The sequence below is a fragment of the Acanthochromis polyacanthus genome, chromosome 11 (genome assembly GCF_021347895.1).
Source record: "Acanthochromis polyacanthus isolate Apoly-LR-REF ecotype Palm Island chromosome 11, KAUST_Apoly_ChrSc, whole genome shotgun sequence".
Taxonomy (NCBI): Eukaryota; Metazoa; Chordata; class Actinopteri; family Pomacentridae; genus Acanthochromis; species Acanthochromis polyacanthus.
The window spans coordinates 36,727,201-36,752,700 of record NC_067123.1 but is presented as its reverse complement, the minus strand read 5'-3'; the positions used below and the strand labels follow the sequence as shown (position 1 = coordinate 36,752,700).

General features: G+C 42.1%; 2 protein-coding genes and 1 non-coding gene across 3 annotated transcripts; all 3 read right to left on the bottom strand.

Moving 5' to 3' along the window:
- Positions 1-4,945: 4,945 nt before the first annotated feature.
- Positions 4,946-17,463, bottom strand: znf687b (zinc finger protein 687b). The gene is given in 11 exon segments (XM_022218897.2): positions 4,946-6,805; positions 7,590-7,677; positions 8,538-8,638; positions 8,782-9,132; positions 9,510-9,672; positions 9,766-9,942; positions 11,221-11,405; positions 11,485-11,780; positions 13,605-13,940; positions 13,943-15,958; positions 17,332-17,463. Coding segments are annotated over 10 exon segments (4,299 nt in total). The 5' UTR covers positions 15,945-15,958; positions 17,332-17,463; the 3' UTR covers positions 4,946-6,205.
- On the bottom strand, positions 9,317-9,451 carry LOC127536298 (small nucleolar RNA SNORA13). Its single transcript, XR_007945290.1, has one exon. It is a non-coding gene; the product is annotated as a small nucleolar RNA SNORA13 (small nucleolar RNA).
- A 157-nt stretch (positions 17,464-17,620) lies between the features above and the next one.
- LOC110968897 (26S proteasome non-ATPase regulatory subunit 4) lies at positions 17,621-24,876 on the bottom strand. The gene is made up of 10 exons (XM_022218902.2): positions 24,794-24,876; positions 23,487-23,627; positions 23,236-23,350; positions 23,028-23,114; positions 22,823-22,891; positions 22,479-22,694; positions 20,518-20,626; positions 20,291-20,422; positions 19,434-19,486; positions 17,621-18,214 (listed from the first exon to the last, which is right to left on the bottom strand). Exons 1-10 carry the CDS (start codon positions 24,817-24,819, stop codon positions 18,044-18,046), a joined length of 1,119 nt encoding a protein of 372 aa, XP_022074594.1. The 5' UTR covers positions 24,820-24,876; the 3' UTR covers positions 17,621-18,043.
- Between the last annotated feature and the right edge of the window lie 624 nt (positions 24,877-25,500).

Genomic DNA, 25,500 nt, shown 5'->3' with positions numbered 1-25,500 from the left:
CACACTAAACTATGACGTCTTTGTTCACATTTTGGACGACATACTACACTATGACATTTTTGTCATATTTTGGACGACACACTAAACGATGACATTTTTGTCCACATTTTGGACGACATACTTAACTATGACGTTTTTGTCATATTTTGGACGACATACTAAACTATGACGTTTTTGTCCACATTTTGGACGACATACTAAACTATGACGTTTTTGTCATATTTTGGACGACATACTAAACTATGATATTTTTTTCATATTTTGGACGACATACTAAACTATAACGTCTTTATTCACGTTTTGAACGACATACTAAACTATGACGTTTTTGTCCACATTTTGGACGACATACTAAACTATGACGTTTTTGTCATATTTTGGACGACATACTAAACTATAACATTTTTGTCCACATTTTGGACGACATAATAAACTATAACGTCTTTGTTCACGTTTTGGACGACATACTAAACTATGATATTTTTTTCATATTTTGGACGACATACTAAACTATAACGTCTTTGTTCACGTTTTGAACGACATACTAAACTATGACATTTTTGTCATATTTTGGACGACATACTAAACTATGACATTTTTGTCATATTTTGGACGACACACTAAACTATGACGTCTTTGTTCACATTTTGGACGACATACTACACTATGACGTCTTTGTTCACATTTTGGACGACATACTACACTATGACATTTTTGTCATATTTTGGACGACATACTAAACGATGACATTTTTGTCATATTTTGGACGACATACTAAACTATGACATTTTTGTCATATTTTGGACGACATACTAAACTATGACGTTTTTGTCATATTTTGGACGACATACTAAACTATGACATTTTTGTCATATTTTGGACGACATACTAAACTATGACATTTTTGTCATATTTTGGACGACATACTAAACTATGACATTTTTGTCATATTTTGGACGACACACTAAACTATGACGTCTTTGTTCACATTTTGGACGACATACTACACTATGACATTTTTGTCATATTTTGGACGACACACTAAACGATGACATTTTTGTCCACATTTTGGACGACATACTTAACTATGACGTTTTTGTCATATTTTGGACGACATACTAAACTATGACGTTTTTGTCCACATTTTGGACGACATACTCAACTATGACGTTTTTGTCATATTTTGGACGACATACTAAACTATAACATTTTTGTCCACATTTTGGACGACATAATAAACTATAACGTCTTTGTTCACGTTTTGGACGACATACTAAACTATGATATTTTTTTCATATTTTGGACGACATACTTAACTATGACGTCTTTGTCATATTTTGGACGACATACTAAACTATAACGTCTTTGTCCACATTTTGGACGACATACTAAACTATGACATTTTTGTCACATTTTGGACGACATACTTAACTATGACGTCTTTGTCATATTTTGGACGACATACTAAACTATAACGTCTTTGTCCACATTTTGGACGACATACTAAACTATGACATTTTTGTCACATTTTGGACGACATACTAAACTATGACGTTTTTGTCATATTTTGGACGACATGCTAAATTATGACGTTTTTGTCCACATTTTGGATGACATACTAAACTATGACATTTTTGTCACATTTTGGACGACATACTAAACTATGACGTTTTTGTCATATTTTGGACGACATACTAAACTATGACATTTTTGTCATATTTTGGACGACACACTAAACTATGACGTCTTTGTTCACATTTTGGACGACATACTACACTATGACGTCTTTGTTCACATTTTGGACGACATACTACACTATGACATTTTTGTCATATTTTGGACGACATACTAAACTATGACATTTTTGTCATATTTTGGACGACATACTAAACTATGACGTTTTTGTCATGTTTTGGACGACATACTAAACTATGACATTTTTGTCATATTTTGGACGACACACTAAACTATGACGTCTTTGTTCACATTTTGGACGACATACTACACTATGACGTCTTTGTTCACATTTTGGACGACATACTACACTATGACATTTTTGTCATATTTTGGACGACACACTAAACTATGACATTTTTGTCCACATTTTGGACGACATACTTAACTATGACGTTTTTGTCATATTTTGGACGACATACTAAACTATGACGTTTTTGTCCACATTTTGGACGACATACTAAACTATGACGTTTTTGTCATATTTTGGACGATGTACTAAACTATAACATTTTTGTCCACATTTTGGACGACATAATAAACTATAACGTCTTTGTTCACGTTTTGGACGACATACTAAACTATGATATTTTTTTCATATTTTGGACGACATACTAAACTATAACGTCTTTGTTCACGTTTTGAACGACATACTAAACTATGACATTTTTGTCATATTTTGGACGACATACTAAACTATGACATTTTTGTCATATTTTGGACGACACACTAAACTATGACGTCTTTGTTCACATTTTGGACGACATACTACACTATGACGTCTTTGTTCACATTTTGGACGACATACTACACTATGACATTTTTGTCATATTTTGGACGACATACTAAACGATGACATTTTTGTCATATTTTGGACGACATACTAAACTATGACGTTTTTGTCATATTTTGGACGACATACTAAACTATGACGTTTTTTTCATATTTTGGACGACATACTAAACTATGACGTTTTTGTCATATTTTGGACGACATACTAAACTATGACATTTTTGTCATATTTTGGACGACATACTAAACTATGACATTTTTGTCATATTTTGGACGACATACTAAACTATGACATTTTTGTCATATTTTGGACGACACACTAAACTATGACGTCTTTGTTCACATTTTGGACGACATACTACACTATGACATTTTTGTCATATTTTGGACGACACACTAAACGATGACATTTTTGTCCACATTTTGGACGACATACTTAACTATGACGTTTTTGTCATATTTTGGACGACATACTAAACTATGACGTTTTTGTCCACATTTTGGACGACATACTAAACTATGACGTTTTTGTCATATTTTGGACGACATACTAAACTATAACATTTTTGTCCACATTTTGGACGACATAATAAACTATAACGTCTTTGTTCACGTTTTGGACGACATACTAAACTATGATATTTTTTTCATATTTTGGACGACATACTAAACTATGACGTTTTTGTCCACATTTTGGACGATGTACTAAACTATGACGTTTTTGTCCACATTTTGGACGATGTACTAAACTATGACATTTTTGTCACATTTTGGACGACATACTTAACTATGACGTCTTTGTCATATTTTGGACGACATACTAAACTATAACGTCTTTGTCCACATTTCGGACGACATACTAAACTATGACATTTTTGTCACATTTTGGACGACATACTTAACTATGACGTCTTTGTCATATTTTGGACGACATACTAAACTATAACGTCTTTGTCCACATTTTGGACGACATACTAAACTATGACATTTTTGTCACATTTTGGACGACATACTAAACTATGACATTTTTGTCACATTTTGGACGACATACTAAACTATGACGTCTTTGTTCACATTTTGGACGACATACTAAACTATGACATTTTTGTCATATTTTGGACGACATACTAAACTATGACGTCTTTGTTCACATTTTGGACGATGTACTAAACTATGACATTTTTGTCACATTTTGGACGACATACTTAACTATGACGTCTTTGTCATATTTTGGACGACATACTAAACTATAACGTCTTTGTCCACATTTTGGACGACATACTAAACTATGACATTTTTGTCACATTTTGGACGACATACTAAACTATGACATTTTTGTCACATTTTGGACGACATACTAAACTATGACGTCTTTGTTCACATTTTGGACGACATACTAAACTATGACATTTTTGTCATATTTTGGACGACATACTAAACTATAACGTCTTTGTTCACATTTTGGACGACATACTAAACTATGACGTTTTTGTCACATTTTGGACGACATACTAAACTATGACATTTTTGTCACATTTTGGACGACATACTAAACTATGACGTCTTTGTTCACATTTTGGACGACATACTAAACTATGACATTTTTGTCATATTTTGGACGACATACTAAACTATAACGTCTTTGTTCACATTTTGGACGACATACTAAACTATGACATTTTTGTCACATTTTGGACGACATACTTAACTATGACGTCTTTGTCATATTTTGGACGACATACTAAACTATAACGTCTTTGTCCACATTTTGGACGACATACTAAACTATGACATTTTTGTCACATTTTGGACGACATACTAAACTATGACATTTTTGTCACATTTTGGACGACATACTAAACTATGACGTCTTTGTTCACATTTTGGACGACATACTAAACTATGACATTTTTGTCATATTTTGGACGACATACTAAACTATAACGTCTTTGTTCACATTTTGGACGACATACTAAACTATGACATTTTTGTCACATTTTGGACGACATACTAAACTATGACATTTTTGTCACATTTTGGACGACATACTAAACTATGACGTCTTTGTTCACATTTTGGACGACATACTAAACTATGACGTTTTTGTCATATTTTGGACGACATACTTAACTATAACGTCTTTGTCCACATTTTGGACGACATACTAAACTATGACATTTTTGTCATATTTTGGACGACATACTAAACTATAACGTCTTTGTCCACATTTTGGACGACATACTAAACTATAACGTCTTTGTTCACATTTTGGACGGCATACTAAACTATAACGTCTTTGTCCACATTTTGGACAGCATACTAAACTATGACACTGGTCAAATCAAAATTCGGCGTGTACATCTATCGTTTGGGGCTTCATTGTGTGTGAATGCAGACGATGAACCTGCAGTCGGTCGTCTCTGTTTTTCACATTTATTTCGAAACAGCACAAAAGTGTATGGCATTTCAGCAAGCAGACCACAACCATGGAAAAGAAAATGACATGAATTTTTTTTCCACTATTGAGCTATATAAATATGATATGACATATAAAAGATACAAACGAGAAAAAAAATCCACTCTTTGACCTCCATGAAGGCTGTTTTTGAAACATACAAAAGAAACGGTGAGTACAGCAAGCACTGATTCTGTCGATAAAAAAGAACCGTCTCAAAGAGATAAACATTTGTTTTCATACACATTAAGACAACACAACCCCCCGCCTTCTCCCTCTGCTTTGTAATTACACTGTATAAGCTAACTCTGGGGGGGGAACTTCTTTTTTTCTTTTAGACTTCGAATTGTTTTGGAAAAAAAGGGAACAGTACAAGTACAAATACTATACGTATTCACATTATCATAGCAAGATACTAAAACCAGAACGCTTTCTTTTAGTGTAATTATATGTATTTACATGGCAAAACTGGTACACATATACTACTGGCAGGAAGCCTGACCTCTCTTCTTCTAGCTTTACGATTAACAACATCACACATTATTCACACTACGCGGGTTACACACCTCTAGTAACCTCATCTTCTAATTAAATGCTTCCAGAGATTCTCATCTCATGTCTCTGTCGCAGGTAAATCGCACTGTCTAGGAAGATCTGACGCGACCAACTCATACGAATACCAACAGCAGTAATGTGTTTCGTATAAATAAATATTAGAGCAACATAAAAATCAGTGTCAAATCCTCCAAAACTCTCCCCTTCATGCTTCGCAATTGAGATCAGTTTTACCTGGAGCTCCTAAAGCTGATCTGACGCCAGAAAAACGGGCTTTGAGGCGAACGAGCGTGAATACGACATGAAGTACAAAATCCGGGCACTACAGCTGTCAGGAGTACAGTGGGAGGTGAACGTATCGGTGTTAAGAAACAGGCAGGTGGCTACAGTCAGTGCAGAGTGGTCGAAATGGAAGGACGAAATGTTTCAGATACAGTATGGCTGACGTGTAAATGCTTTAGTCTAGAGTCTATCACAGGTGAGTTCAGTTTAGTGACCAGAAACATGATCAAACATGCAGTTACAATCGCACAGAAGAGGTGCCATAGAGAGTAAAACTGTTTGTGGTGGCTAAAAAAAAAAAAAAAAAAAAACTGCGCGGGAGCAGCTCGGTTTCATCAACATTCATATTCTACAGCTTCTCTCTCCATCAGACCGCCAGCTCCTCCTCTACTGGGGTTTGTCCGTCTTGTGTGCGGTGAGGAAGGCCATGCCGTGGGTCCTGAAGTGGGTGTTGAGGTCCGAGGCCTTGTCGAAACGCCGGCCGCACACCCTGCAGCTCAGGTTCCCGTCCCCGTCCTCACCCAGAGCCTGGGGGGAGGCGGCGGGGGAGCCGTCCGGGGAGCCGTGGGCGCGGGGGGTGTTGCGGTCGGCGTCGGTCTGGGTGTCCCGCACTCGGTGGGTGATGAAGCGATGCCTGCTCAGAGAGCCGGCCGACGCGAAGCAGACGCCGCACTGCAGGCACTGGAAGGAGGCGGTGTCGCCGCGGTGCTGGGGGATGTGGCGCTGGAACTCGGCGCCGTCCTCCGTGGAGAAGCCGCAGGGGACACAACGGAAGACGTTGTCCTCTTCCTCTAACTCGTTGGGCCCCAGCGAGGTTGACGCGATGCACGCTCTGGTCCTTTTAGCCGGACCGGCGCTGTCCTCTGTGGCGTTTTCTTCCTCGTCTCCTGCTCGGCTCACAGGAGGACCGACTTCACCGTCTTGTTCTGAGGAGCTGCCTGGACCTTCTCCCCCTGTGGCTGCTCGCTTCCTGGTCATGGGGGGACCCTGAGGACAAACGAAGGCAGAGTGAGACTGAGCATCACAAAGACACAGGGCCGACAAAAAGCCTCGTAGGGTTTTACATCTGGACAAATACTACTGCTGCATCCCAGTACCATACAGCGTATAATTAAATGATAAGTAACCACAAAACATTTACAGCTGTGCTACTTACAGCCCCCACACACCCAAAGAATACATAACGCATAATAAAACAAAAGAACTAAATCATAAAAATAGGGCTGCACAGTGGCGTGGTGGTTAGCACGTTTGCCTGGTTTGCTTCCTGGGATCTTTCTGCATGTTCTCCCTGTGTGGGTTTTCTCCGGTTCTCCAGCTTCCTCCCACAGTCCAAAAACATGCTGAGGTTAATTAGAGATTCTAAATTGTCCGTAGGTGTGAATGTGTTTGTCTCTATATGTGATCTAACCATTTAGTCGACCATTCTTACATGTGTCCCTAAAAGTAAATGTGATAATTTACTGATTCTGCAATTAAAATACTAAAAAATCTCAAAAAGAGGAAAAAAATGTCTGGAACTGTCTCACGATTACCTGCCAGGTTATGTACTCCAGTTAAGAACAGCATCTCCTTCTCCTTTGTGAAATGTGACAAACTTTTTCAGTTTTACTGTTTGGTGGTAAACTCACTTTTTAATTAGATTTTATGAATTTATCACTTTCCCTCCTGATGGTCAGGAGGATTATGTAGTGCAGAAAAGGACACGGCTTCAGAGTAGAGCTCAGACAAGTCCAGAAACACAGAAGTACACTTTGTTATCTCCACTCACCTGTCCATCAGGGGTTCTGTGATGGAGCCGAATGTGTTTGTCCAGCAAGAACCGACTGCCAAAGGTGCGTTTGCCTTCTGTGCAATATCTGGAAAACAGTCGTGTAGAATTAAATCACTTCATCCACATTTCAGACAACATACTAAACCATTACGTTTTTTTCCCCATGTTTTGGACGACATATTTTTTTGAACAAATGTGTTTATTGATGTTCCAAGCTGTGACAAACTTCAGTACAATTACAGAAGCTTTCTTTTAAAAAGCTCTAGATTCCCTTGTTTTATATCTTTGAGGAATAGAAAAAGAAAATATATAATATATGAACAAAGAAACTATCGGCAAGGTGTTTCCCAGATCCTATGGCCGACACATAGATGAGATTAAATAAGAAACTGATGGCGCTCAACACTTATAAAGAGGGGACAAACAGAGACGACAGCGCTCACAGTGAGCCCCAGGAATCTAGGTCTGTAGATATCTGTATAGCATTTTAAATTATGACTTTTTTTTTCCACATTGTCGATCCAGACTATAAGCAGCATCACGACTAAAATTTAATGAGATGGTCTTTTTGTCATTTCTGACTTCCCCTGAAAATGTCATTCAAATCCATTAGTCCGCTTTTGAGTAATGTTTCACACAGACAGACAGACAAGCAGGCAGACAGACAGACAGACAGACAGACAGACAGACAGACACCGATAGTCCCATAACTCCTCCGGCGGAGTAATAAAGCAGGACATAAAAACAGCTTGCCTATGCCCTCTGGTGGACAAATCATGTTTAAAGGAGCTCAGACAGTTTGGTATATCTGGATGTCTTTCTTGTTACTTTTCAGGCGTACATTTGAACAATTACTGGTCTAGCTCCGCTAATTAACTCACAATACTGACAAATTCTTCTCAGCACCAGTAAAATATGTCGATAATGAAAGTTGAAGCGACTCACTGGCAATGGAAGACTCTTTTGTTGCCCTCGTGAATGACGCGCTCGTGACGTCTCAGGCTGGAAGATGTACTGAACGTTCCTCCACAAATGCGACAGGGGAACTTCAGCAGCACACACAACAAGAGATAGAATATCATCCACAAAATACAGGTAAATGGATAAAAGACTGAAGTTTGCTGCACTGAAGTGTTAAGAAGCTGTGATTGCTGGATTGGATGCAGTAACTAACGGTAACGTGCCCCACCTTGCCGTGCTCCATCTTCACGTGACTCAGATAGTCTTCGTTGTCCGTGTAGGTGGCCTGACACTGAGGGCAGGTCCACTCGGTCTGGGCGGCAGGATGACTGCTGCCCCCCGCGGCGGTGGAGTGACCCGGAGCTTCGTAGTCCTCGTCCGCATCGTCGTCCTCTTCCTCCTCCTCCTCTTCCTCCTCCTCCTCCTGCTCCCGGCCCCAGTCCTCGCCGTCGGAGTTGTCGGGTTTTCCAGAGGATTTTGACTTGAGGCCGGAGGGACCGGAGGTGTTGGCCGGAGCCGAGGCGGGGTTGGAGGAGTCGGACTGGGACTCCTGTTTGGCTGAAGGGCCTCTGTGGGCAGTCTGAGTGGAACAACGGGAAAGAAAACAGAGCATTCAGACAGGACTCATCTGCCACACAAAACCATAAGCACACTTCTAAGCTTTAACTTCATGAGTTCAACTTATTTGCATTTGTATGTTTCCTGCACAGAAGTCCTGGTGTTCTTTATTCGTAAGTTTAAACGGGCTCACAAAAACACATTTGCATTGTACTTGGTATAGAACTTAGGACAAGGCCACCACAGAGGAACCTTGCTAAGGCCGATCCAAGATTTGCTGTATGCCTTTGTTGACACCACAGTCATTGTAGAAACCAATGAATGGGCAACACAGAAAGGCAAAAGACTCGCTGTAGCATTATGTTGTGTCTATTCACATTAAAAAGAACAAAAACACACCTTGATATGCTCCATCATGGAACCTTTCTGGGCGTACAGCTTGGTGCAGTCAGGACACTTGAACACGTGCACTTTTTGTTTGGCTAAATGAGTGTCAAAGTGCATGTAGAGCAGAGGTTTTTGGGTGAAAACCGTATCACACATCACACACTTGTAGATCATTCTGCAAAAGAGGGAAAAACACAGAATGTGAGCTTGATCTTCAAACAAACTCTGAAGACAAATCTCTACACACGGGTTTGAAATGTTGTCGCACTTGGCCTGTCCTCCGGTGAGTGTCGGGTGCTGGGTGCTGATGTGGCTCTGGGCGCTGGGGGAAGACTTGAAGGCCATGGGGCAGCTGGGGCACTTGTGGAAGACCTCGCAGTGAGCAGTCTGAATGTGGGACTTGATGGAGTTCAACCCCCCGAACACGACCTGGCAGCTCGAGCACCTTCACAAAGCAAAGTGTGACACAACATACCTCCGTTACAAAAACGTGACGCTCTTAAACCGAGCTGGACTTCATCAGTTACGTCCTGAAGCTGCATCTCAAAAACGGAGAAGCCGCTTTCAGTTTATATGCTCCAAATATCTGGAATCTGGTCTACTGAAACGCTCAGCTCACTTACATCAAGGTTAAAGACCTATTTACTTACTGCTGCCTTTGATTGTCTTAATACCAGCGCTGCACTGTTACTTTTACACTGATTTTAGTTTATCTCTTTTTATCTGAGTCTTCATATCTTTGTTTCTATGATCATAAAATTTCATGTTGATTTTATTGCTTAAATTATGTTTTACTTCTATGATTTTAATGCATGCTTTTAATGTCTACCTTTTAAATCATCTTTGTTAGTTATTTTCTCTGCCCTTCTAAATCACTTTGAATTGCCTCATGCATGAATTATGTCATAGAAATAAACTTGCCTTACCTCAAATAGTGCCTTTATCACGACAGGAAGGCTGCATTGTGTCGGTTCGCCCTTCTGACTACAAGTTGGTCCAAATAATAACTAAATGTGCAAACTTAAACGTTGCACGGTGAAATATGCTGATGTGACAATTTAAAACTTACTGCTGTAATTTCTAGCTAGTATTATCTGTTCGTCTTACATTGTTTTTATGGTTTTTTTTCAGATTTTCATTCATTAAACCTTCATGCAATAATTGATGATTCACCACTAATTGTTTTGACAACCGTTAACTTGTTAAAGTACGTTTTTCTGAACGCTTTTGTAATAAAAGAGAAAGCTTGCGGCCATGTTGGTCCAGCCTGAAATCCAGGAGCAGACAGCTCCCGAGTCGATGCGTTTGTCCAATCAGTGGCAGGACAGTTGGAGAAGAAGGTCGGCAGGTTGAACACCGGCTGCTGACCTACATGCCCACAAAGCGGCGATTTTCAGATGCGTTTACATGCAGGAAAAACGCATCTAGAGGACACGCAGCATGAGGCTTTGTTTTCAAATTCTGGCTGGTTTGTTTTGCCTTTTCCAGATATCTGACAACTCCAGCTTTCATCCAAAAAACAAACTCATTTAAACAGAACACTAGGCGTTGGTTGGTGGTGATTATAGCAACACACACCTTTTTCAGCTGCAACCTGATGCTAAATAAAGATCTTTTTACTTCCCACTAAACTGAAGGCTAGACATTAGCCAGGAACCTTTTAGTCACCAATTGCAGTAGAAGTGATGTTTTATATCTATAATTGTGAACAGCGTCTCCATACCTGTAACCGATGCGTCTGGCGAAGTGCAGACAGGCCTCCTCCAGGTGAGTCTGGAAGCTGGCCTGCCGAGCGCTCCCACCACACTCAGGACAGACGTGAGGCGCTCTGTGTTTGTGGATCCTCTGGTGGGCGGACACGGCACACGAGTTGGGGAGCATCATGGGAGGCGAGCACTGCGTACACGTCTGAAAGAAGGAAAAAAACAATTCAGCAAAACACTCAGTGAAGCACGACGCATCCTGTTCGCTCATTCTCAGGACTCACCGAGTTGGGAGCAGCTCTGATCTGCTGAAAGTGAGTAACCAGCTCGGCCTTGCCAGAGAACTGCGTTTGGCACTCGGGGCATTTGAAGTTGTTGTACTGCAGCCCCTCGGCCTTCTTGCAGGGCAGAGGCATCAGCGCCTGGGGGCCCTGAGGCGCTCGGCGGACCGGCCGAGGCTGAGCTGCTGCTGTTGACGAAGAGTCCTTCATGGGGCTGGAGTTGGCAGAGACGGCGGGGCCTCCGGGTGTGGTCGAAGGAGAGGATACTGGAGGAGAGGAGGACGAAGAGGAGAGCAGGCCTGGTCAGCCAAAAGGTGGAAAACAGAAGAAACAAATGGGAAATGGTCAATGAAGATGAATCACAAATGAATGAAACATGCTGCTTTTTTTTAAAAAAAAATTGTTTGCTATCTGACTCTGAATGAACAAAAATAAACTGCATGGTGTAGAACTGAAACAACTTGTCAGCTTAGGTGATTTAAGTCAGAGTTTGGCATTCTCAAGCAAACAAAAATTAGCTCCGGATTTTTAAATTTTACAAGATTTGCCTGCTTTCAGTCCGATGTAGCTCCATGAGGTGGTGGGAGAGAGGAGGGCTCTGGCCAAACTGTCCGCTATCAGAGGAAACACCTCCCACCCTCTGCATCACCTTCAGCGACAGACTGATACACCCGAAGTGTAAGAAGGAGCGTTTCTGCAGGTCCTTTATTCCAACATACAATGCCACCTTATAAACCGCTCTACCTCTGTTAGTGCTGCACTTTTCTTCCCTTACATATACATACCACTGATGTGCAAGAACTGTTTCAACCTCATCCTCATGTATATAATCTTCTTTAAAAATAAAATACTTCATCTTCTGTGTATATAATGTTCTCTGCATTTTTGCATTGTGTGTTTCTCATTTATTCTTGGACTGCCTTTATATTTGTTCCACTGTGGGATCAATAAAGTTTAGCTTATCTTAAGACTACACTGAAAACGGTGGCGTTTTGGATCGCTGGCTGACTAAGACAAGCAATCTGAAGAGGTTCTGAGTAAAAACGATGGATGTTTTTTTCTTTAATCGAAGACTTTCCAACATTTTAAAAAACAAAAAACAAAAATTCATTTGTGAGATAATTCATCACTAGCAATTTTGATGTTCAATTGTTTGATTGAAAATAGACAAATATCCCCAGAAATGTGAGCCTTTTATGCTTTTCTGCATTTTATCCAATCATAAATTGAATATTTGGGGGATTTTCTGCAGCTAACAGGGTCATACTGAGGCAGTGGAGGGCGGATTGCAGCCTTGTCTAATCTGAATGGCTCTTATGAAAGACTCATATACAAAATAAATAGGAATATAGACGCCTATGCAGAAATCTGGGAGCCGTTCCTAACAGCAGGGAATCTAATTTAAATGATACTTGACGTATACATGAACCAAAACCTGGCTGACAGTGCAGCATGTTCGACTGGTGGGATGGGGATTTGGGTAGAGAGAAAACTGTTTCTTTCCAGACATGCTTGATATGTTATTTATCATAATGTTGCTTTTGTTTGTTTGTTTTCTTCTCATTCTGCTGTCTGTCTTTCATTTATTCAGGTATCTCCTAACTTGCCATGTACCCTAACATATATTTATATGTAGCTATACATTGTGCATATAATTCTACATTATTATCAGTTTTATTTTGTCTTTCATGTATTTATGCATCTCTGCTCTCCTGTGTTACGGACGTTTGTGGAGGAAATATTAAAAAAAGTATAATGGGGAAAATATTTGGGAGACTTTAACTTTAATGGGACAAAACATGAAATTTTGAAGATAGTTTTTTTTAAATTTAACTTTTTTTAAACATAGTATTTAGGAGCACTTTACTGTCCGATACGGGAGCAACAAAAAAAAAAAAGCACTTTAAAATGACCATGTTCTTCTTAATATTGCTTGTCTTTCGTGTGTAATTGCTTGCCTTGCTTGGTTGTCCTTTTTAAGCTGCTTCTATGCCTTTTTTAATTGCCCCTTGGGGACAAATAAAGTTCTCTGAACTGAATTAACTGCTTTGGTGAGAGGCATTCAAACTGATAGATCGATTATCCGGTAAACTAACCCAACTGTCAGCTGCAGCTCTACTTACCACCGATGGGCGTTATGTCCTGCTGTCCGATCATCTGCTCCACGGTGACGGGCCTCATCACCAGGTGCGAGCACTGCATGACCAACCCACGCTCCTTGTGTTCCCGGGCGTGCAGCAGCAGGCTGCACTTGTTGAAGAAAGCCAGCCTCTTAGCACAGTGGTTGCAGGTCACCTCAATGCGGAGGGACCGCCGGTCGTAGTGCCGTGCCAGGCTGCGCTCCAGAGCGAAGGCGTCTCCACACTCCAGGCAGCGGTACCCTGTGGCTGGGAGAGGAAGACCCCACTCGGGAGGAGGAGGAGCCGACAGGTCGGGCTTGTAGCTCGGCAGAAGGTTTTGCTGTTTAGGATTTTGTTGAAAGCCTCCACCAGGCTCGACTGACTCCGGGAGATGACGGCTCCTGTGCTGTTGACGATGGAGGCGGGTTTGTTTGACTGGAGGGTGCCGCCTATGATGGTGCCGCTGCCGCCGTTAGCCGTTTTGTTAGTAGCTGTGCGTACGCTGATCCCACCGGCAGCGACTGAGAACTTCGGGGAGGAGGCCACAGCGGGAGTGACAGGCAGAGCAGCAGATTTAGTGATGCTCACCGCGGTGGCGGAAACCTTTGCTTTGTCTGATGCAGCCATTTTGTTTTGGACCTTGGTTGCGGCGGCTAGCATGACGCTGCTGGCTGCCAGCGTAGACACAGGCAGAGCGTTGAGAGCGTTTACTTTCTGGGAGGTTGTCGTCATGTGACTGGGGGAAGCCTCCAGTTTTTGGGCCTTGTTTCCCAACACCTTCCGTTCCCCACTCTGAGCTTTAGGGTCCAGGCCTTTCCCGGCAGCTCCGCCTTTAGGTGCTACCCTCGTGACAGTTCTGGTGATTCCACCTGTGGAAGTTTTAATTGTTTTAATTCTCACTTTGAGGGGTCGGGATGGAGCTCCAGAGGCAGCAGGTGCGACGACGCCTGCTTCTCCACCTTCAGTCGTCGGGGGTTTAGGCTTGCTGTCTCCCACCTCCATATTCTCCTCACCTGTTCTCGCATTTTCTCCCTTGTCAGCTTTGCCATCGACAACCCTGTCGATCCCGTTCCCCACCTCCATCTCTTCCTCCTCCTCTTTAGGCTCCCGTAGCTCAGAGGGAGGTGGAGTGGAGGCTACTGCAGGGCTGGAGCACCTCTTAGCCGTGCCCTGAGCTGTTGATTTTGGCACCTCTGGTTCAGGGCTTTCAGGTGAGTCTCTCTCTTCTATGACGTGTTCTGGATGTCTGTCCTCCACCTGGGGACTCTCTGTTGACCCAGACTGAGGGGTTGATGAAGCCAGAGATGCCCCTGAAGGAGTGTCCCCAGGTTTAGGCTGAGATGCAGTAGAGGAGGCGGGCTGAGCTGCAACAGAGTCGGGCTTGTAACGTCGACTCAGTTGAGTGCAGGTCGGAGAGTCCGGGTTCTCCTGGATCACCAGCGGACTCCCCATGTCAGGGTCAGAATCATCCTCCTCCATCTGCTGGTGCTGAAATCCAGCAGGGCCGCCTTTGGGTGCTCCGTTAAAAGGCTGAGATGTGTGCAGCGGGTGAGACGAAGGTGCAGAAGGTGGAGTTGAAAGCAGAGGCTTGGAAGGTGGAAAGAAAGGTGAAGCTAGTCCGACGGTTCCACCAGCAGCGTGAGGAGACGATCCAGCTGACAGGGAGGAAGACGAAGGTAACGACGCCTTGACCCCATCTGCTCTCTCTTGGCCCGTGTCCTGCTGCTGCTGGTGCTGCTGCTGTAGAAGCTGCATCTTCCTGGCCCGACCCACCGGATCTCCAGACCCCTGTGCCACGAGCGGTTTGAGTCTGTTGAATATGTTTCCTCCCTGCTTGTGGGACTTGGCTGTGCTGGCACCTGCTGCTTCTGAGGACACTTTGGGGGTGTTCATGGACCACGGCGCACCGTTAGACTGAGTCTGGCTCAGCGGAAGCGGCGTCGAGACACCAGACGCCGCAAAACCGTTGTGGTTGAGTGCCTCAGATTCGGCCATCCCAGGAGCACAAGCGCCAAGCCTGGGACCCACATCGACCCCCGCAATCACATCGATGGGGTCCTGGTCTGTGTCTGCCTCCCCTCCATCTACGGCCTCGAGACGTACTTTGTTCTTCACAATCACACTCACAATAGAGGTGTCTGCCTGAGGGTCTGAGGGACTAGGCGGTCTCAAGGACGAACCGACCCCCACCACACTGTCCGGCTTTCCCAGAGGTGCACTCGCCGCTCCGTGGGGCCCCTCTGCCTCATCCGGGGCAGACTGGATGGCCTCTTTGGCATCTATGTCAGGAATATCAAACGCTGCCAACAGGTCATCAAAATCTGGGGTCTTCATGTCCCCCATACCGGGATTAACTCCTGCAGAAACAGAAAGACTTGGTAGTAGAAAGCAGCAAAACACATTAGCATGAATCTGCCTATGTTGTTGCTGTACATCAACCTGCCTTATCTTGCTACCGAGGGCGGCAAAACCTCAACATGCAAAACCGTGGCGTCATTACACCCAGACATCCAAAGCTACAGTCCCAGATCTACATTTTTTTGTTTGGTTCTCAAAAGTAACACCCTTTGATCTACAACAAAAGCAATATTAAAACACTGGGTTATTAGTTTACTGTTTGTAAAAGTTGCATCTGACTACTAAAATCATTCTTCTCACTACAGGATATTTGCAGCAGAGATGTTATTGTTTGTATGGATGTATGGATTAAATTAACAGACAAAATATAGCAAAAGTAACAACAAAAACACATATATTGTAATTCTTATAGGTTGGTGTATGAAAAAAGTTATAATTAGGCTAAGGCTACAGGCTGCAGATTTACTTACTTTGTGTGTGAACTTCTCTCCTGGACTATTTACAAGGTTCATCACACGTTTTTTTGAATAAATAAGTAGCATGAAAACAAGCATTTCCAACATGATTCTAGCTCGGTAAATCACCACAAATAACAGTGATTTTGAAGCACAGAGAATCATCAGTCTGCACTCACTGTGGCATTAATAGAAATCATGGGCTAAGCAAAAAATAAAGTGACTGGATCTTACTTTATAGTCATTTTACTCTATATTCATTTTACTCTGAAATAACGTGAAAATTATGCAGCTATCAGGTCATAATATAAAGATTGCTGGCCTTGGTTTAGCAAGAAACCAAGGCCAACGTCTCTGATTCAAAACAGTAAATAACTACACGTCTTTAAAAGGTCTTTAAAGCAAATTCCGAGCTTTAAACGTCATGCATGCACCTTCGTTTTGACACACTACAGCAGGTTAGCTTGTTACCAGGGAAGCTAGCAGCGTTAGCCAGCTAGCGCGCTAACGACGGCGTTTCTGCAGCCAAACCCTCTCTGCTAACAGGTCCAGCAGTTAAGTACTATGAATGGGAAACACCGCTCCAATCGTGCTTTCGGTGCACGCCAGCCTCTCTGACCATACGAGACGAGAGACGGAGCGTTCCGTAGCAGCGACCTCGGTTATTTTGAGCCACCGATATTCCTCCCCCGACTGAGGCTGGCTAGCTGGCCGCTGAGCTCCAGCCAAGACAGAGAGGGGTCATTTAGCTAACTAGCTAGCGCTCGCCATTAAAAAAAAAGCCACCGGAGCGGGTTTTTCTGAGGTATGGTTTGACAGCGGTAACGACCCGGTGATCGTAGGGTCGACGATGGCACAGAAAAGGACGACAGGGACGGGGTTTTTCCTTTAATATTACACGTATTTTGATTGTTTACCTGGATATGCGATTCCCGACTATCCTAGCTCGTTTTCAGCTGAAAATGCTCCGCTTCCCGTCACATGACCCGGGACCTCCTATCAGGCTGTGATAGCGCTGGAAAAATGCACGGAGGATGCTGCAAGCGACACGTATATTTATTTCTGCTGGGAATTGCATGAAACATTTATGAATTTCCTCAACGGGCTATTTTTAAACACCATTTGAAGTTGGGGCATCGTCACACCTGTCTCCTCCAACCCACACACACATCTGTCAACAGGACACAAACACACTGAAAGGCGGCGTATTTACACAGAGGTTTTATTGCAAAAACAATAACACAAAGACATGACAGGAGTGTGGTTAAGTGTTTAGTTTAAAAGCCTGCCATCACAAACTCTGTTGGGTGAATTATTACTAATTATACCATGTACAGAAATGTCGAATAAAGAGCGCACAAGGCATTTTTTCACGCATCATGTTTTGGGGGCAAATTACACTCTAAATCGTCAATTGATGCTGCAGCTTTTTAAAATATTTCCTTCTACTTTGGTGCTTTTGAGTGTCTTAACAGAGAAGGGTGGTATTAAATGTCAGAGTGCCATCATGCAGGGCGACGCATCAGCAATCTTTTCGTATATATGTATATATATATATAAAAGAAATCCTGCATTAGTCTGTAACTGTTCGTTATTCTCTAGTCGACGTCCGAAGTCTCCATTCGTTCCTCATTTCTTTTTCTCTTCATCCTTTTTGCCGTCTGGCTTGTTGCCCGTCTGGGAGGCCAGGGAGCCCATGGCGTTGCGGATGGCCTCGTTGTTTGGGTCGACGCCAGGCAGGTTCTCCAAGACGCTCTGGAGGAACTCTGGGTCCTGCATCACGTCGTAGTCGTCTTCCTCCTATCCAATAATAACACAAGATACAATCAGTTAAGATGATTAGGTATTTGGTTTTCTCGTCTTTACATAGTCGCTTTAGATTTCCACAATAAAACATCCTGTAAACCGGCTGCATAATTGAGCAATACTACTGTTCTATGTAGTTTAAAGTGAGGAAATCTTGTTTTTCCCCTCAATCAGCTTGATATAGTGCATGAAAAGCCTGTAAGGATCAGCAAATCCACAACAATTAAGGCCTAAATCATCCACAGCGACCGTACAGAATAAAGGATCTGTATTCGTAGTAAAGAGAAATATTTGGTGCTCTCAAACCAGGTTTTAGCGAACACCAAAGAAAAATCCCCAACACCAATTTGTCTTTTCAACCAGTTTTGTGCACGGGAGTTCAGTTTACTAAAGCTTAACATACATTTCTGTTTAGAAAATGGTACGCCAACAGCAAAATGTCAAATGTCCTCAAAGTGAGAATTAAATATTTCATTTCTGTCATATTCTGTCAAATATGTTAATGCAGACTCGTAACTGTACATCGATCAATCATGCTCAAGGTTTCTACTCGGCATTAAGACACGATATTTTAAGCTTGTTGATTGGATGTTAATCATTGAAAGCTTTGAGAATCAGGCCTCTCCTCACATTTTTACGTTGTAGTTTCACTTTTATTTGAAAAAATCATACTTTCTAGTCAGGTTGCTTTTCTTTTATACCAATAATTTTTAGAGTTTCATGTCCATCCAGGTCTTTAAAGTGCTCCAACTGTAGGTTAGCTCACATTGTTGATGCGGCGTTAATTCCTCATTTCAGACTTCACACAGAAATACACATAAGCATGTTGAGTTCACCTCCTTTGCTTAAAAACAATAACAACAGGGTTCTCGCCAGCGCATTTCAGCGTAACAGCCTGTTACGCTGTCATAACGGCCCGTGACGCTGTCTAACGGCCCGTTACGCTGTCAGTTTAAAAGATTACGCTGTGATTAGGGCCGCTATGCCAGCGCATTTCAAAGATTACGCTGTTATGGGAGTGTGTGGCTCGTCATGAAAGAGGGAGAGAGAGCAGCGTGTGTGTGTGTGGGAGAGAGGGAGAGAGCGAGATGTCTCTACAGGGTGTCCCCTCCCTTCACCCTAAATCAGCTGGGATAGACTCCGCCCTCCCTAGTGAGGATTAAGCGGTGTATAGATAATGGATGGATGGATATGACATCCTCTGATGGCTCACCTTGGCTGATTCTGCAGTGTCCATGGGGGCTCCTGTGTCCATTTCACCATACTCTGTTCACAAACAAGAGAACATTTACTTATCAGACACATCATAAAACGTACATATACACAGTGGTCCCTCGTCTATCGTGGGGCTACGTTCCAGACCCCCCCGCGACAGACGAAAATCCGCAAAGTAGCAACTATATTTATTCTATTATTTATATATATTTTAAGGCTGTATAAACCCTCACCACACACCGCAGAGCAACACTATGCAATCAGACGTCTATGTGAAATGGACAAGACAGATGCTGAATGCTGCTAGGAGACGGATGCTACGGTCGCTGAGCCAATCAGAGCCCAGCGCTGTACGCTGCGCTTTTTATTTCAATTAAATATTGTTTTAATTATTACTTTTGATATTTTTTAGGCTAGAAAATGCTTATTTTACTGCAAAAATATTTAAAATAATGTAGCGATCGCTATGACTGAACTGTTGTGCTGCAATGCACCATGGGAGTTCAGGGAGTTGGGGGTTTTTAACAACATTATTGTGCTTTATGTTACTGTTACAGTGTTATTAGTATTTGTGGTTTTGTGGTTAGTTTGGTTAAATGTTATGTTGTCAGGACCGTTAGTGTGAAGTGTGTTTGATGACTTCCTACCACGTTTTATAGTACTGCTTTCCATGTGTGTCAAAATAAAAGCATCTGACAGTTGCAGAGTGCAAAAAAGGCAGATATCTTTTCCCCAGCGTTGTTCTTCAACGCAGCTTGTCACAATAATAAGTATATATAAAAATACCTATATACCGCAAAATCCCACTATATCGTGAAAAATCTGCAATACCACTGATAAACCAATGAAACTCACCTCCTCCAGCCAGAGACATCTGCATGGCGTAGGCTATCTGCTCCTCCTCTGTCATGCTGCTGAAGTCAGGAAGCACTGCTGCACCGCTCTCAGGCTGAGATACCGACATCTTCAACAAAGCCTCCTCCGATTCTGAGATAAAATACGACCCAATCAAATCCCAGCACATGAATATAATTAGCATTTTCCTGTCAGTGAAAGCAACCATGTGTCAATCTTCCAGTTACCGTCTGCGCTGGGTGTGGGCACGCCGGCCTCGGCTGCAGAGGCGGCGGCGGCTCTGCGGGCTTCTTCCTCCTGCCTCTGTCGCTGCTCCTCCATAGATACACGAAGGGCCTAAAGCGGAGCACAGAGGCAGCACAGTGAGGAAACAAAGGCGAATACCATCCCTGCTACCAAATCTAAATAGTTACTTTTATTTTATTCCAGCAAAGCTACTCACTGGGTACTTGAGACTTGACTAAATTCGGCTCAGTGTGGGAGTACAGTTTAAAGCAGCATGATACATACTTGTTTCAAGGACAAGATAAAAGAAATACAAAAGGAAATTCAAGGGGTATTCCTGAGGTTCTTGTGCAGGAAAACAGTTTGTCTAAAATAATAATAATGGGTTACATTTATATAGCGCTTTTCAGGAAACTCAAAGCGCTTCACAATGGATAAATTATTCATTCGCTCACACATTCTCTCTCTGGTGGTGGTAAGCTACATTTGTAGCCACAGCTGCCCTGGGGCAGACTGACAGAAGCGTGGCTGCCAATCCGCGTCTACGGCCCCTCCGAGCACCACCAACATTCACACGCATTCATACACCAGTGTGGGAGCAGCACTGGAGGCAAGGAGGGTAAAGTGTCTTGCCCAAGGACACAACAGCACATGACTAGGCGAGACCGGGAATTGAACCGCCGACCCTTCGATCATTGGACAACCCGCTCTACCACCTGATCCACAGCTGCCCAAAACATCTGTATTGTATAAAACATCCACTAGAGCAGAACACCAATGAAAATACTATTAACAAGATGACATGGTCATCAATATCCCTCGCCACATGTGATGTCTATGAGTCTATATCCAAAATAGTGATCAAGGGCCATAACTGTTAAATATTATCGCACAGGTCTCATTTTCGAACTTGATCAAGGTGTCCATGGTGTGAAGCTACACACTAAATTGTTAGCTGTAAAATGAAATGTTCACTCACATTGTGTGCATCTCTTGGGGGCTAAGCCCCCCCTGTCCTGAAAACCTAGTGCCGCCCCTGCAGCAGTTTACAGCTTGTCAGCTGCAGTCGGGTTCTGTGGCTAATTACGGGCTAACCGTGAATGCTGGCTCCAAAGTAACCGGATGGTGAGTGGCAGGATGAGTCACGGAAGAGGTCGGTATGTTTAATGTTGCTGTAGAGTGAAAAATGACCGAGAAACGGCCTGTACGATAAAATATTATCGTACAGGTCTCATTTTCGAACTTGATCAAGGTGTCCATGGTGTGAAGCTACACACTAAATTTCGTAATCCTAGCTGTAATAGTTTCCGAGAAAAGCTGTCCCCTTCATCTCGGACGCACGGACGGACACACAGACAGACGAACGGACGGAGGCCAAACCTATATCCCCCTTTTCCACTTCGTGGAGGCGGGGGATAATTACATTTAAATAAACAAATGAATGAGTCTGTTTGGAAACTGAAGCATGAGCAGCTGTTCTTTATAATCTTGGCCTGTTTTAAGGACACTCAGAGGCTCATTATCATCTCATTTTCAAGGCCGCTCTTTGCAGCAATGACATTTAGGTCTTGAAAAGCCTCATTTATTGCTCTTTTTATTACTCTGCTATGCAACATCACATTGGTTTCTAAGCTCAACCTGACACACATGTATGGCCACATTTTGAAAGCACTATCCGATATATTTATATGTGTTCTCTTTTTTGTAAACCTGCATGTATTGTTCAATTTTAGAGACAATGTCAAACGTATTTTGAAGCAAAGCACCTTTTTTGCTGGCATCGCAATAAATGGGCATTTCTACTTTAAAAAAAAAAACAGTTGACACCTCTCTAAATTAAGTACATATATTTTACATTACCTAGCATTTAGCATACAATTTTACTGTGAAGCACTTTGGTCACCCTTTAGGCTGTTGTAAAGGGCTATACAAATAAACTTTGATACCATTATTTATTGCTTACCAGGGCCAGCTCTGGATCTGCACTTGGATCCACACCGAATTCAAAGTCACTGGCACCGAGACCCATCATAGAGCCGCCTTCTCCAGCCAGGATGGGTGAGGACAGCAGGGCATCAGCCAGACTCGGTCCTGGAGGGACTGTGACCAGGTGGGAGCCTGTCCCCTCCTTCCCATTCAGAGTGTTTATAAAAGCAGTCAGCTTTTCTGTGTTCACCTCCTGAATAAAGGGTTGGAGACAAGACAGATTCTGTTCATAAGCAAGAAAACACACACTAAGAAGAAATATTAAACTTTAATTTACTCTCCTCTAAAGCAGTACAACAGAAGATTAACCATATCTCTCACCTCTTCTCCAAAGTTGATGATATCCACGTTCACTTTCTCTTTTTTCAAGCGCTTCGCCAACTTGACAAGCTGCAGAATCAGCAGGTTGGGAAAGAAACAGGATGGAATAAAGAAAAACACGCAGTCGATTGAAGGTTGAGACAGCAGGAGAGGTTACAGCCATCATTTATGTTGTGTAGTAAAATTGTCACAACTTCCAACTCACATCTTTTTCATTATCCTCCACAGGACTCCCAACAAAGGCAATGATCCTCATCTTGTGGTTTTTTCCTTGTCTGTGCTTTAGGGCAAGCTACACAGGAAACACAAACACATGGACGCTCAGAAATGCCACTGCAGAGAGCAAAACCTCTTATTTACCAACCGAGCAAGTAGCAGGCAGAGCTCAGACTTTGAAACCACAGATTACACACATGAGCCACTCTGATGCCGGTGCAGAAGCAGATCTTTCCTTTGGGCTGGACAGCGTGGAGTTTGGACAGGATGCGGCCGGTGTCTGGTGTCAGCGTGGTCAGGACCTCACAGTTACTGCATGAAAACACAGAGACAGCACACAGTTAGCAAGTATCACCAACCATACACAACAATATCAGCTATGTTAGCAAGTGATATGTCATTACCAACATGTTAGATTGTCTTTGTGAGTAAAAAGAGAGATGCTTACTTTGCCATAGTGATGAGGCCCACGTTATTTTCTGGATTGCTGCGTGTTTTTGAGTGGCAAACGATGTTGACGGCATCTTGTTGCGCCTGTAGCCTAGTTGGTAGGAAGTCTCCATTTCTCATGTATTCACTGTTGTCCACACTGAGGGGAAAATATGAGTTTAAACATGCACTGTAACAAAAGAACTGTCATTTACATGGTAAAATTATGGCAGCTGTGGTCACCATAACACCATCGTAAAATTACAGTCAAACATTTTCTTAATTTACAGGAAAGAAATGTATCAATACTGTTTATTTTACAATTTAAAAAATATATTCATTCCATATTTTACTGTACAGAAAAAGTTTTAACTAGAAAATTTACACGAAAATACCATATTAAAAAGTTTGTGTGACCTCTTATGAATATTACATTTTTTCCATTATCAGCACAAAAGTTAGTGCATTTAACATTTAATGTGTGTATGTTTAGCATAATGTCAAACAACAGAAGTTGTAGCTGTCAAAAATATGGAAAACATATGTCCGCTATTACCACAAAAATATATCAATTTGACCGGTACAAAGTGTTTTTTTTAATAGATGAATAAATGGAAAAAATCTCATGTTACTTGGTACAGATACTGTCAGCACAACAGTATGTACATTTAACCGTGAAAACTGGTATTCTTTTCGAGAAGTGAAGGCAAAAACTACAGGGTTCAATGTCATACATATTTCATTTTTTACAGTGTGGCTCTAGTACATCACAGAGCTAACCAGCTAGTTAGCCGTTGACATATGACTCCCATTATAACCTAGTTAGGCCTTGTAGATAAGTTTGCATCAGTAGGACAACAGAGTTCTGCTTCACAGTCAGCTTCGTGTGGAAAATTCTGTCTTTCACACCGAGAAAGAAGCTGACAGGCAGATACGAGTCGTACAATAAAAACTAATAACTAGCACGGTTTGCTAACGTTAGCCTGCATATACCGCTGGTCGTAATAATCAAATAGTAGGTGTTGTCAGTGTATTGTTTGGACAGAAAACGGTAAATTACAAACAGTAACTTATAGGAATGCGTCCGTCTATGTTGCAGTTAAAGAAATACTTTATTAAAAGCACCAAAATCGAAGCTAACTTTAGCTACAATGACTCAGCCGGTACGTTATCCGGCTAACCGGGAGTTATCATCCTAGGAGGGAGGAAAATTTTCTCCAAATTCAGAGCTGTGAACGACCTAATTGAGTAATTAACTAAAACATCTTCGTATGGACCGCTAACCGACCAACAACTACATAAAAGAGACATTTATGGAGTTCTTACCAGACCATAGTACTTTCAAGCCCCATTTTGGAAACTTCTTGTTGCTTTCTGTCGTAATCTTACAAGCTCACAGGCTATTGGACGAAGGCGGAATAAAGTGAAATCTTATTGGTCAAGCGCTGCCCCTTTCAATTTATTGACAAATCGCATACAGTACTACAGAAATAGTTTAACAATAAAACTATTAACTGAAGATCCTCTGACTACATTTGTCCTTGGATTTTTATACTATCTATATTCTTCTTTTATAATCATGTGGTAAATAATCTTCCCAAAACAGATATTAACGATTTTACCCAGTTGTCATGGAGATAACTGTGAATATAGTAAAAACTAAGGACAACATAGTAGCTGTTTTACAGTGAATTCAGTTATTTCTCACAGGTTTTCTCTCCAAACAAACTGCTAAGACGTCACAGGCACAGCTTAGAATGAATTACAAATTCATTTATTGTACAAATACAGACTAGAATTGTATTAGATATACGTAATGTTGATATTCAAAAATTTCTGAATAATCAAGCATGGCAGGTGTGCCTCTTCTGGTGAGATTTGCAATTTATGTACCCGACTAATTAAGGTATTTGATCTATTAATCTGGTGATACTCTCTTATCTGTAACATTACAAAGATATAATACACCAAGCAATTTAAAACAGAGACATAAAATACGGACCTAAAATGTCAAACATCTGTGTAATGCAATG

Excerpts from the sequence above, each read along its gene's own strand:
- LOC110968897 (XM_022218902.2), bottom strand. The coding sequence starts at position 24,819 with ATGGGGCTTGAAAGTACTATGGTCTG. Across the intron at positions 22,892-23,027 it reads TGGAGGATAATGAAAAAGAT|CTTGTCAAGTTGGCGAAGCG; the intron begins GTGAGTTGGAAG and ends CTGATTCTGCAG. Across the intron at positions 20,627-22,478 it reads CAGATCCAGAGCTGGCCCTG|GCCCTTCGTGTATCTATGGA; the intron begins GTAAGCAATAAA and ends GCTCCGCTTTAG.